Consider the following 14,458-nt stretch of genomic DNA (forward strand, 5'->3'; position numbering starts at 1 on the left):
ATTTAACGATACTCTTTCCGACATAATCAATGTTCCTTCAGGCGTTCCTCAAGGAAGTAGCCATCTTGGACCAATTCTGTTCTTGTTATTTATTAATGACATATCATCTGTTGTTAAGTTTTCAAAAGATTTATTATATGCTGATGAAGTAAAACTTTTTAAAACGTATACTTCAAACAGCGAAAGATGTCAGTTGCAAACAGACTTAAACAACCTAGTTTCTTGGTGTGTTAGAAATGACATGCCATTGAACCTTAAAAACTGTAAAACGATGTGCTTTTCACGTAGATCTGTATACCCTACTTCATACGCAATACAAAACTTTATGTTGGAGCAAGTATGCAGATTCGTTGACCTGGGAGTAACTATGGACCCCAAACTCAATTTTAATCTTCACACATCTTCCACGGTTTTTAAAGCTACAGGTGCTCTTGGTTTTGTTAAAATTTAAGATCCGCATGCCACAAAAATTCTTTTTACATCTTTGGTGAGGCCTATATTAGAGTATGCTTCCGTGGTATGGAACCCTTGTTATCTAGTTCATTCTGAGAAAATACGAGTCCGTTCAAAAACAATTTTTACTTTTTGCCTTAAATCATTCCAGTTTAAATCTTCCCCCTTACACTAACCGTTTAAAACTTATAAATCTCCCTACACTCGCTAGTCGTAGGGAAATGCTTCTTATCTTGTCTGATATTAATTTTAACATTCCCGCTCGCTCTACCAGGCAGTTTAAACCTTTACTTTTAAAATTTTCTAGAACAAATTTCGAGTTAAACGAATTTCGAGTTAAACGAACACGCTTAAAACTCCCTTGCCTATTATGGCTCGGCTAATTCCGCTCGTTCGCGGATTGCGCCCTTCGCGTCGGTTAGGCGGGAGGAGGGTAATCGTTGGGTATTATTATTTCTGAATCTTCATCAAATTTTTGCATGATCTCATACAAACTGACCGATCTACAACAAGATAAATATCTATAATAAATGCACCTGGGAAGGGTGTTATAGCTTTGGTGCAGTAGAAGATAAGGCGTTTTTAGTAAAAAAAAATTGTGAGCACTTTATAGATGAGGTTTTATAAGTAGAGAAGCCAACGTTCTCTGGCTATCTCTACAAGGAACGTTCCAAAGTAAACAGAACTTTTTGAATCTAGCGCACATGTCGATTAGAATCTGCTATCTTTATCGATTGTCCAGTAAGAATTTCTTGAATAAAGACTCAACATAAAATTTTGTTTTAAAATTTGTTAAAACTCTTTCCGAAACGTTTCAATGGATGAAACGAGTTTGTGGCGATGATATCTCCCGTAGCAGAGTGCGTGAGTGGTTTTAACGTTTTCAAAGTGGTCGTGAGAACTGTGCGTGAATTCATCAAAAATCAGCCGAAATTATCATTCAAATTCTCCAAAACATCGATTTATCGCATTTTAACCGAACATTTGGGCTTACTTTGTTCCGCACAAATTGACTGACGACCAAAATTGCTCTCATCGATCGATGCTTGTGACCGATTATTTGACCAAAAATCACATTTTAACCATTAACCACTCCTCGTATTCACCTGATATTCTTTCTTGATGCGTTATGCAGACGTAGAGGCCATTCAAAAGGCTTACACCGGCAAGCTGTATTGAAGCAGAAGGAAACTATTTTGAATAAAATAAATTGATTTTTCGGAAAAAACTATTTGTTCTGTTTTTTTTAAGTCCTGTTTACTTTGGAACAGACTTTGTATAACTTATTTTATAGACTTATGAAGTCATAGACAAAATGTGCAAAACTAAAATTCCCAAAACCCAACTCACCAGATTTGAACGCTGGGAAACACTAACGCTGTTGTGAGTTTCCATTTCTATTTCTTTAATATTTTCCAGTTCTTTTGTTTTTTCCATTTCTTTCTCTTTATTTTTGTCCTTTTGGCGTTCGTTTTCGTCAGTGGTATGCCAATAATTCAACGCAAAACTTTGTTCTAACTCAACAATGGCAGCATCTTCATCGTCCTCTCCAAGGCCCCAACTGGCAGCGAGAACGCCGGAACCGTCAGCTCCAGCGGCATCGTTATCACATTGCATCGCGGCCAATTCATTTTTTATAAAATTCTCGCTGCCATACAAATTCTCCAGCAACATTTGTTTATGCAATTGCTTGTACTCATTGGAGTCGAACATGCGTTTCTTACAGGGTGGCGTGAAGGAGTGTTGGGTTGGTTTTTGATGCGGTTGCAATGCTAATTGTGCTGCTTGCGCTGCCTGTAATGGTGATAGCGCATTATTTAATTCATCATTAGGACTATCATCACTATCCGAGTGATTGTCGCCTTTGTCCAAATTGAATATCAGTTGATCGAGACAATCATTGACTGTATCGTCGTTGTCATCGTCATCGTCGTCATCGTCGGCATCTTCATCGCTTTTGTTGTCCTCATTTAGTTCAAAAAAGTCGGATTTAATGTGTTTGAATTGGAACTGTAAAAAAGGAGGAGAAAAGAAAAGTATAAATAAATGTGAAACCGTGAAGGAATGTGAAGGATTAATATTTTAATATTCTTTAATATTCAGAGGAACAGCTTGCCTCTTCTTTTGAGTGATGAATGATTCATTGACAATTTGCATGTCGTAAGTCAATATTGATGAGATTTTATCTACTTTTTCATATGGATATTTTATACGGCTTCTTTTTATCTTTTTAATTAAATTTGTTTACTCCGTAGCAAATAATTCTACAACTTTGAAAAAGTTTTTTCTAATACAAAATTTTGGTCTATAAAATTATTTTCCTGCAGACTTTCAACCCGATTTAGTTGGTTTCGACTTTCTTTCTAATTTTAAGCCGTTTGGAGGGATTTATGTCACATATATCAACCAACTTTCTATACTTGTTTGCTATAGAGTATTGTATGCAACGGTCTATGTTTCCTCACCCTAAATTTAGGTAATTTTTATAGGTGAACTCACCATTTTATCTGCTTCCATGACGGGTAATGCATTGTTCTCATTTGTAAGTTCATCAATGTTATCCATAGTCGATTCGATATCAGCGATAGCTTTCAAGTCTTTATAACTCGGCTTGAATTTATCTCTCATCGTTTTCTTATGAAACCGATCGGAGGGCAAAATATCTCGTTCAACATGTCCACTGCTGATGAGATACTCTGCAACATCCATATTACCCACACGCATACTGCATGCTTTAATCGGATTTTGTAGCTCTGATGTTGCCACACGTATGGAAACTAGTTTTTCAACAACTGTAACATGTATTATATCGAGTACATCTGTCGTGTAGACGCCGTCGGCGGATTTGGCACGTATACCCTCGATGCGATATTTGTTTGCTATGCGTGGTAACTTTGGAAATGGCGCAAATGGTAGTAAGTCATGCAATTTAACCGACTCCACATTACCATAGTCAATGAATTGTACAATAAAATCATCTTTTTTCTTTTTCTGTACGATGCCACGGTAAAGACGTTTATCCACGTGATATCGCACTAAGCACGCCTGGCCCGGTGTATATTTGGGTATGGAAGTTGTTGGCATTTCATATTCACCATAAGTTTTCATTATTATCTCTCGTAAATGTTTTAACAGATCCTTATCATAGGCATCGTGTAAATAGACAATAGCTTTATAATCCACATAGGTCGGTATGGCGGCGAAAATTGACTTATTAATTGGTTTCGATTGCAGCCAAGCCTCTGGTGCTTTCGAAGTGAAAACTGTGGGTTCGCCGCAGGCCTGACTATCCACTACGAGGTCCAAGGTGAAGTCTATTTCAGGTGTAAGTTTGGTATCATGATTGTCAGTTTTCATGGAATTGTCAGAATCGAAGGCGCTGAAAGCATTCCCAGGACGCTGTGAACGGCGATCAATTTCTGGAATAAAGATTGATTGTATAATAATTTATGTTTGTAAAATATGACTATGATATGAATATATTGATCCTTGAAAAATCAAACTTGTGAGGATAACTTATTAAATCCATACAAGAACTTGTGCTCTTCAGTTTGTATGGCAACTATCTGCTATGGTTGCCCGATATCGGTTCAGATCGATGTTTCAAAAATTGAGGGACTTGTCCGTATATATACAGACAGACAAACATTGCTGAATCAATTCATCTCGTCATGCAGATCATTTATATATAGTCGTTTTTTGTGAAAATAAAATACTAATTTTGAATGAAGAAAAAAAAATGTATGCAAAGTATTGACTTTGTACACTTGTTACACATTTTGATCAACTTTCTGGCAATTTGTGCATACCATGCCAATAGAAATGCTCAACTTTTGAATCAAACCAATCAGCCAAACTTTCAACTTTTGCGTGGGTTTCCAAGTGCTACTCAGCCACTGCGTGTGCCATCGATTAAAATAAATGATAATCGAAAGGGGCCAGGTCTGATAAATACGGCGCATGGAATAGCAGCTTCCAGCCAAGGACTTGATTGTATGCTGAACATTGTCGTGTAATAAAATTACTTGCCTTTGAAGTAAAATTCACAACTGTGATCATTCATTTGTCTTTGATTCAATTCATGTGGCACTCATGTTTCTCACTTTAGGATCCTTCGCATAGCTTTCAAACGGTCTGAAATTGTTCATTGTGCGACATTTAACATGACTGCCATTTCATTTTGACTCAAAGTATCATCTTCATATAATATTGCTTGCAGTTCGACGGCTTCGAACTTTTTTTGGCCTTCCATGTTCTTCATTTCTCAAGTCAATATCATTATCTCTGAACCGTTGAAAGCATCTTTTGCTTCTGGTAGAGTATAAGCACTATATGCCTCGACAAGCATTGGATGCGACACTGCAGCACTTTTTTTTTTCAAATGAAAACAAAAAATGAATGCTTTCAGCAAATCAAACATTTCGGTAAACATTTTCCCTACAACATATTTCTATCTTAGTGCTCACTTCATACCGGTGCACCCGGTTTATAATTTATAAGGTTTCCTATGTTTCCTTCAAGATGTTAGAGACTTCGTGACAAAAAAAGTATGTTTTCACAAAATATTTAAAGTCCAACGATTTTTTTTTATCCAAAACTAGTAATATACTGCTCAATACTATTGAATCGAATTTGACATTATGGCTACCACAAGACAGGATGACAGTAATTACTACATTACACAACAAAAATTATGATTAATAATTCAATTTATTATGATCAGAAGCCAGTTGTCATGTATAATACAAACTTTGCTGCAACTGATTTTGGTTAGTTTTCATATATAGTAGAGGTGTTAAGGGGTATTTTTTCGGTATTTTTTTGCTAATATTAAGTCGTGTTATTTTACAAAAGTAGTAATATGGCATTATTATAGAATGAAGTTACGAAATTTAAAAAAAAAAATAAATTAATTTAATTTCCAAAAATAGATATAGTTGTTTGTGTTGACCCTGTTCCAAAAAAAAAAGGTACTTGAGATTCATCTAAAATCAAACGGGCAAAAAAAATAAGTTTTATAAACAGATAATAATAATAAAATTAACAAAATGGCGGAAACTGGAAATTTTTTTCTAAATTTTTGAAAAAAAAATCCTCTAATCAGGCCCGAGTTTATTATGTATTCTAAAAACTGTATATATTTCATTAAAATCTTCTGAGCGGTTTTCGAGTTACAGTTGTCACCAGTTCAAAAAACATAGTTTTGAGAAAAACGCGTTTAAAGTTTCACACTAACGGTTTGAAGTGTCCGAGCTCTCTTTGTTATTTGTCGAATAACTCAAAAACAAATTATCGGATCAACGTGCAATTTTCAGAGAATATTTTTAAGTTATTACACTTAACGAAAATGCAAAAAAAAAGTAAATTTTTTTTGAACATTCTGATTACTCCTAACCCCTTAAATGCGATTATCCAATGAGTGATCTCTACCGTACACTTTACTTATGTTTCAACCTTACTCACCTTTAAGGGCGGCATTGCTCATAAAATTTTTATTCCACTCCTCCATGGTAATCTCACCCTCGGCAAACTCCATTTCTAACAATTTATCCAGCTGTTCTGTTACATCTAAACGTTGTACGGAATATGCGAGACCGGCTTTCACTAATATGCGATTGATTATCGAATGCTTGGTTATACAAGGCGCTAACGGATCATCGGTTTCAGTGATTGTACCCCAAAGCACGATGGGCAATGAATTGGAACCTGTCATACGTTTGCCTTGTAAAGTGGCCGAAAGCGACTCAAAAGAGCTGACGGTGTGCTTGAAGCAATCGATGGCGGAATGTGACCAAGCATTTGTGCCGCCAGTTGGCTCAATGCAAGCCAAGTGACAGCGATGCACGGCATTTGTTACACGATCCCATTGATGATCTATAACCCGGAGTTGTGCACTGGTAATGTCTGAAATAGTAGCGCCAATATCGCGTAGGAATACGGTATACAAATCAGCTTCGATATCGGCTTTTATTGCGATTATAATAGCGCGATACCATTCACTGGGGCTGGACGTCTGCGTGGTGTGCGTCTGCTTGGTAAGGTCACTTTTATATTTAGTATTGACCAAGCAGTGATTACCAACAAACCAGTTGTTTGTGCTTTGTGAACATAACGAGAAACTTGTTGTGTTCGATGGATCTTCGTTTTGTGCTTGCTGCAGTTGATTGTGAAATTTGGCAATGCCCGTTGTGAGACTGGCAATTTGTATATAAAACTCGCCAGGATCTACGACATATACAACCTTGACCGACGTGCGTTTAAGCACCTTGACAGGTTTGGCACTTTTCGCCTCTGCTCCTGCAATATTGGCGGTCTCTTTAACGTCCTGCATTGTAACATCTTTGCCCTTGACTTGACGGAATTGCATGGCATCTGTTAATGTATTATTCGACAAGTTCACACGTTTCTTTGGCGTTTTGTAGACTTCTACGACTTGAGAACTCTCACCAGTCGCCACGCAGTGGCCATAGCTGACGAGCATAGCTCCAATATTTATATCCATATGCTTTTTGCAGACATGCAATGTCACTCGTATTGTAGCTTGATTTGTGGACAGTATGGCCATTTGTAGTGTGGGATTGGCAGCCAATTGGCTAAATTCGCGTATGGCTTCGGACGTCCAAGCATAGCTATTCTCTTGCAGCGGTTCAATGTCTGCTAAAGCACATTTAATGGTGAACTCTTTTTGGGCGCGGAATTTATTTATGAGTGGAAAAATTTGACGCCAATTGGCTTCGTGTTGTGAGCCCTCGTCCACGAGGTGCACACTTATTTTTCCTACCAAAATAAAAGTACATAATTATTATAAGGCAAATATAATGAAATATTAACACCATATAAGAAGCTTGGTGTGAAAAACAGGGTTTACATACCCCCACCGTGTATTTCCTCAATTCGTGCTCGATGCCATATATCCTCGATGCGCACAGCACAGCACATTTGTGGTAATGCTAAGAAAACTGGTTGCAATGCCTCATTCGGTTGATTGTATTGGAAGTTTAAGTCGGATTTCAATCTCTGCGCCATCTCAATAGCGTCGAGCTGGAATATCAAAACGTTTTAATTTCACTTCTTACAAATGTTTATGCACTTATAATCTTTGCAAATGTTTCAGTTACCTTCATGACATAGAACATATGAGGACTTTCTATATTTGTCACTTTTACGACCAACATATCGCCATTATGAAACGAATATTTTGGTAGCCTTTGATTGGTACGCGCCATGGGAGATATTTTCTAGAAGAATATTCATTATATAATATTTAATACATATATATATGACGACTATATACTCCGATATGCTTGAAACGAGTATTTGGGCTTTACTTTCAGATCTATTCAAGACCCCTTCGGAGAGATTACATTCACTAAGCAGTAAAAGCATGTGGCAAAAGCAGCTCTATCTTGGTACATAGATGATCCCAGGGTGACCACTGCGTTATGGAGCCTACTTCTAGAGATTTTTGTTCTATGACGGATGGTGAAGTCATTAGAAAAGAACGTACTCGTGGAGATTTCTGCCCCGTGAAGGGGCTCACTATGTTTTTATGGGTGAATCGAAGTTCATAGGGAAAGTAAAATAAAGTTTTTCTAACAACTTTAGTTTCAGGCTACCAGACCACTGAAGTGACTTTCAAGTATAGGTTTCGTCATCGAATTCGCAGTAGCTGTATAGCCCCGAAGTGCAGCCGGCTTCAGAAAGGTGAGTGTTCACTCGAAAAGCAGAGCAGCAATATTAGCATTAGGCTCGAGCTAAATTGGATGTACGCATATTATATAAGGTCTATGTAGAAGCACTGAAATCAGTATTAGCCGCCTCGACAGATAAAGTCTCAAGGCGTTTCGTCGAAGATTTTTGTACCACTTATGTTTGGCACAAAGTTTTTTACTATTAAGACTGTAAACTCGATAGAACTCCGCTGTTACAAGAACATTCAAAGCAACGCTACAATCACCGAACTAATTTTTCGGAATGGACTACTATACAATATAGCTGTCATACAAAGTGAACGTATGGAAAACTTCTTATTTGACGAGATATCTTCACGAAATTTGACATCGGCTATAGTTCAAACCAACCCTACAATCCTCGATTGAATTTTTTAGAACGGACCACCATGTCCTGAAGCTGCCATACAAACTGACCGATCAAAATAAAGTTGGTTTGGCATGGACACTTTTTTATTTGTGAGGGGTATTATTGGTTCCATGTTACCGCAGTAACGTTTTTTCTTGCTTAATACTAACTTTGGAGTTCATGGCTTTATAAAAGACCGGTGTTTCAACTATTAAAGTGGGATTCTTGCGGCCTTTATCTCGAAAATCAGCGATCTAACCTAACTTAAATTGATGATAATTTAAAGTTAGTCTGCTGGTTCAGTTCTAACTTTTTGCATGTAAAGCGCGTTAACTGATTTCTTTACTACGAGAAGTACGCTCCTAATTTAGCGTCATAGTAAACGCAAGAAGACGTGATATTTTGAAATGTTTGTTACCTTAAGAGGCGATGGCATATTTGATGCACCTGACATCTCCCGCGCCAGGCCCGTATATAAAAAAGATTCCCGAATCGAGATCGCTTCTTCACCTGAAGTTCTAATCAGATCCACCGAAAGCATATTCTCCTTGATGCGTTCTACAATGCTGACACGTACGAAGTGATTGTTTGTAATTTCGACTAACAGATTAGTGGCTTCTTCGTTCCATGACTTTCCAACTGGAATTATGTCATGTATGGCACAACGTATAGCCGCGAAGGGAATGTTAAGTGATTTACTATCAATTTCGCAGAATCTATAGGAAAATGAATTTCAAAGAAGATTTTTAAGCCTCTCACATAAAATGACAAAAATTACAAAAATAGGAAAAAACTTAAACGCACCGTCCTTTTGGCACCTCTATCTGCATGCCAATGTCAACTAAAAACACCTTATACAGATCGTTTGTTAGGATTTTTTTGACCATACCACGATACCATTGCTTATCATCGTTATGATATGTCATGTAGTATTGACCCTCAGTGATGACTTTGGGAATTATGTCGGTTTGCATGAAGTTCACATATTTATTGGAGAGTTCGCGTATTTGGTGAATCGCGTGCTTTGTTTGCACGAAGAAATGTTCCGGTGACTTTACATAACTGATGCGCACCAACTCTTTATCGCGCAGTAAATGACCTTGAGATTCAGTGTCTGAAGTTTTGCTATTCGAAGCATCCTCATTGTCATCGTAGCGCAGTTTTTGTTGTTTTTTCTTCTTATTGCGTTCGTTATTCTTGCGTTTGTGCTTCTCGATGTAGCAGTCCACATCCATTTGATCGGACGAATCGGATTTGCGATCGGAAAAGGAATGCTTCAAATCGCCATATATGGGTTGCAAGCGAACGGTAATCTTTGGATCAACGTATTGGTAGGCATAGAACTGTGAAAAGTCCTTACGTAAATCTTGTTTAACCTCAAAACTGAAAATAAAATAGGTTTCGAGTTAAAAGCGGTGGATTCATTTCATTCAAGTTTTTAGATAAACCCTTTATTTTAGTTTCGACTCAGCTCACTTACATGAAAGGACTTTTGGGGAGCTTCGAAATTTGTGCGCGACAATCGATTTGCTCCAGTTGTGCATTGTAAATGTCAAATACTTGTCGGAGATATATATCGGTTGGCACTTTTTGCTGATATTGTTCCAATTGCGTGCGCATTTTCTATTGAAAATAATAATAAAAAAAAAATTATGTATAATTTCAAAAGTATATGAGAGATCCTTGCAATCCTTTTTATGTACTCACATTTAAAATGCTTTGAGTTTCGCCGAGTTTTGAAAATGCATCGCGTATAATCTTTTGCGGTTCAACGCATTGGTTATGGAAGTCTTCTAATATGCGCGCCTCTTCATTTTGTAAAAAACTGTGTAATTGTAGAAAGTACTCAGATATGTCTTTGAGGCACTGCGTGGCATATTCTTCGAGCTGGAGTTCAATGGCTTTGACATCCTGAAATAAAAATTAAACGTTATTAATAAAATAACTGCTGACCGTAATTCATAAAAATATCATGTAATTAAATGAAGCTTACATATCCAAGGTGGTTGGGTTGATAAGTGGGTGCATCACTCAATGTAACATAACCCAGAATTTAGAAGAATTCAGCGATTTTTCGTAAGAGGCTCAAAAATTTAGACTCAACACGGTTATACTAGCTATATGAAGATAATTAAAAGGAACGATCGTGTGCACCGATAAGTACTTAACCTAAAAGAGAATTCAATTAACGCCTCACAAATATATTTGTAATGAAGGTCTGCTAAATAAGTCTATGAGCCGGCAGTCGATTGATTTTTTTTTTACTTTTGAAAACAAAATAGGTCGGACGTAGACAAATTTGGAGAAGACGTTGAAAGGAGTCGCGATTTGTAGCATAATAATTAATGGTGGAAGATCACAAAAGCGCAAAACGGACCATGTTTTTTGCAATGAAATATCGATTTAACCATAGTTCACACCTTGTGAATACCAGAAAAGCATTTATATCTAGTGAAAATTAAAAAAGGGTAACCACGCCTTTCCCATATAAGGAATATGGTGAAAACTAGTAAAAGTCCATTAATTCAGCGACAAAAAACATCAGAAGCATTAAATTTAAGATGAATGATAGGCCTGCAAGTAACTCGGTATATAAATTAAATAGTTGTCACGGCAACGCACTCATATGTAGAAAATATTTTGTGGATCGTATAGAATAACTTTACTTAACAAAATGTGAGTCTAAAATCGATTTTGAGCTAAGTATTTTTAAATCGAAGTTTAGCTTTCACGGATTATAAAAATTTGTTTGTCACTTTTTATGTTTACCGAATGAAATTGGTTTTAACTCATTTGATATTGCATTGATCGTTTCTCGGAATCGACCAGAACAGATAACTATAACTTACTACTATGATCAAATGAAATGAGGATGTTTTCCATTTCATCTCCTTCAAAGTAATCCCCTCCCCCTGCAATACACTTATGCCAACGAATTTTCCAGTCATCATAGCACTAGGAAAAGTCCTAGATCGTAATGGCCATCAGAACCTTTTTCGATTCAGTTTTTATATCCTCAATTCAGTCAAAAGGGTGTCCTCGGAGTGGCCATGTGAATTTGCTGAATAGTCAGAAGTTACACGAAGATAAATCAGGCGAATGCGGCGGTTGCGGCACGATATTAGTTGAAAAGGTGACGAAATGATCACGAATAACCAATGGAGTATGAGATGGTGCATTATCGCAGTTCTTTGTTCAATAAATTCAGATATAGTAAAAATCAAAGAATTCACTTTTAGTAAATATATAAAAAATGAATAGAACGAATACTTGTAATCTTTAATGGTTTGGTAACGATCGACCGACCAGCCGGCTTTTAATACGATTTTAATATTTTTTTTTTTAGAGAATTCTATGTCAGATATGAAGATCAAGCTTGAGGTTATAGGTTTACGGGTTAAAAAAAACAACGATTTTTTATTATCTTATTTATTTGTACAACACCTCTAGAGTATTGTCCTCAATTTTGAGTAATATTTTCGGAGATAAAGCCTTGAGAACTTGTGCGCTCGAAGCTAGCTAGGTTTTCTCGAAACTGTGCTTTTGGAGTCGGTTGGCAATATTTCTCGAGAATTACTCAATCTTCTTCATAAAATTTTACACAGGTCTTGGAGATACAATTTTTGACTATTTGAAAGGAATATCGCGAAATTTTCACTGAAATTTTCATTTTTTTGTAAAGAGTTATCTTGCCAACGTGGGCGCATCTTGTTTTCGAAGAATCAACGGAATTGGCGACGCAATGGAGGAGTTTAAAATATTTTTTTTTTTTCAAAAATTTCAGAATTTCTTTGTTAATAGAGTATGTTTATAACAAAAAAAAAAAACAAAAAAAAAATAGTAAAATATTACATTTTTATATGAGAAAGAAGTTTTTGAAAAAAACTGTTTTTTATTCGAGAAAAGCCTTGTAACCATCATCCAAGAGTTGTTTTATTTTTCAGTTGATCACAAGGGTAGAAATCATGGCGAAGAGAACACGGTATTTTTTTGCCTCTACTTCAAGAACGAATTTTTGTACTCTTCAAATATAAATAAAGAAATTATAAAAAAATAGTATAAATATCAAATATTTTTTTTTTTTACTCAGGCCCCTAGACTAGAATACCCCTTTAATCGCAAAAGTAAATAAAGTCAGCTCAGAGACTTTCCGGTTGGCTTTTTACCGTTTATACTGGTCAATACGTATGACATTTTCATGAAATTACGTGACAATGTTTTTTTTGACAGTCCGTGCCCAATTTTATTACATGATATGAAACTTTCCGCTGCACTCGAAATTAGCTTTTAAAAGTTTGAACCAAAATTCGTTACGATGTCAGAGTGGTAATTTTCTTCTAGTACATTTTTTATCTGTCAAAAATTACCATTACGAAACTTTGCAATATAACGGTCTAACGACCGAACAAACAAGTGCTAATTTAAACTAAAATAAATGTTCAGTATTTCCAAACGTTTTCCTATTACTTCAATAATAATGAAATTAAATGTAATGGATTATAGGAAATAAACCTTATTGCAATAAAAATATATTAAAAACTATAAAAAGGTAAATTTTATGATTAAGATAATTTGCGAAATTGCTTGTACAAAGCTATCAAATTAAAATTATGCCTACTTTGGCTCTTTACCAACAAAAATCATTTCTAAACTAAATATATAAAATTGTTTGAGGCCGTAATTTTTGTTGTTGTTTTTGTTATTTTTTAATTTCCCTTAAATGCTCAATCGCTATAAGTAACACAGCTACACACAAATAGTAAACCGAAATGAAATCACGACGAAGCAAACGGGCGTACGAACATAGACACAATAGACTTAAGACACAAACTTGTTCAACGACGATAACGAGCACGCACTCATGTTGGCGCTTCAAATGCATTCACTAAATAATGAGTAACAGTGGCACATTAAATCATTATTCGATGCATTACACTAAATTATTTAATTTATGGAGCACAGATGAGTCTAGATTTAGTTAACGCTCGTTAATGATTTGGCTCTTACATACAGCCAGGCAAAGAAAATTAAACCAAATAACGAGTGGAGGGAAGCATTAAAAAAAATACTCGACGAATTTACAGATTTTAATTCCATCACAATCGTGGTTCGATGCGATGGTGCATTTTCATCGTGTAAAATCCATGAATTATTCATCCACAATTGTCACCCAAACGCCTCACTACGACCAAGTTGAACTCCTTATTGACCATCTGCCCCTCTGGAACAAATTCATGATGCAGCAAACCACAAATATTGGAAAACACATGAACATCACCTTGCTTTGTAAGCGACTTTGGCGTGTGTCTTTTTTTTTTCTTTTTTGGCTTCGGCTCGTTTTCCCTCCATTCCGATGATTGTTGACTTGATTGTATGTCAAACTCATATACCCATGTCTCATTGGCTAGACGAACTCTTCGACGTTATCAAGAGCTATCGCAGAAATTGGCTTACTGCAGAMACCGAGAAAAGGCGGGCACATCTAAGCAGACGCATMACGACCCCCGAGNCAGCAACCTCGAAGCGGCGTGCGACAAGCCCTGTGGAGCCGCGAGAAACAGTGCGACCACGACACGRAAAGGACGGCCAGTGGCAAAAAGTTTTGCCGAAAAACGCCAAGAAAACTCACACAAACGAAGGAACGAGAGAAGAGCGCCTAAAACCACAAAGAAGAGACAACAAGTCAACAACATTGTAGCTAGCCAGAAAGGGAATAATAGGCCCAAAAGACAAACTGAGGCCGTTATAATCAAACCGGCAGAAGGGAATAGCTACGCGGAAGTCCTCAAGAATATCCGTAGCAAGGTAGATCTYAAAGAGGCAGAAGTCAAAATCAAAGGGATCCGCAAAACAAGAGCCGGGGCTCTATTACTAGAGCTAGAGAAGGGACAGTCCACAAAGGCCAGCTTCTGTGAGGCACTTAAGT

At 36.6% G+C, this 14,458-nt stretch overlaps 1 protein-coding gene across 2 annotated transcripts in view; it reads right to left on the minus strand.

Moving 5' to 3' along the window:
• The window catches only part of LOC108978176, a 208,800-nt gene that overhangs the window by 2,001 nt on the left and 192,341 nt on the right, over window positions 1-14,458 (minus strand). For both annotated transcript variants that reach the window (XM_018948324.1, XM_018948325.1), the window contains 9 exons: window positions 10,240-10,443; window positions 10,013-10,155; window positions 9,337-9,915; window positions 8,951-9,248; window positions 7,572-7,691; window positions 7,326-7,494; window positions 5,917-7,230; window positions 2,953-3,872; window positions 1,804-2,463 (listed from right to left, as the gene is read on the minus strand). In XM_018948324.1, the coding sequence (XP_018803869.1) occupies window positions 1,804-2,463; window positions 2,953-3,872; window positions 5,917-7,230; window positions 7,326-7,494; window positions 7,572-7,691; window positions 8,951-9,248; window positions 9,337-9,915; window positions 10,013-10,155; window positions 10,240-10,443 (4,407 nt within the window). The remainder of the gene's footprint in view (window positions 1-1,803; window positions 2,464-2,952; window positions 3,873-5,916; window positions 7,231-7,325; window positions 7,495-7,571; window positions 7,692-8,950; window positions 9,249-9,336; window positions 9,916-10,012; window positions 10,156-10,239; window positions 10,444-14,458) is intronic.

Source organism: Bactrocera latifrons, unplaced genomic scaffold (assembly GCF_001853355.1).
Source record: "Bactrocera latifrons isolate USDA-ARS-PBARC rearing strain unplaced genomic scaffold, ASM185335v1 scaffold_119, whole genome shotgun sequence".
Taxonomy (NCBI): Eukaryota; Metazoa; Arthropoda; class Insecta; order Diptera; family Tephritidae; genus Bactrocera; species Bactrocera latifrons.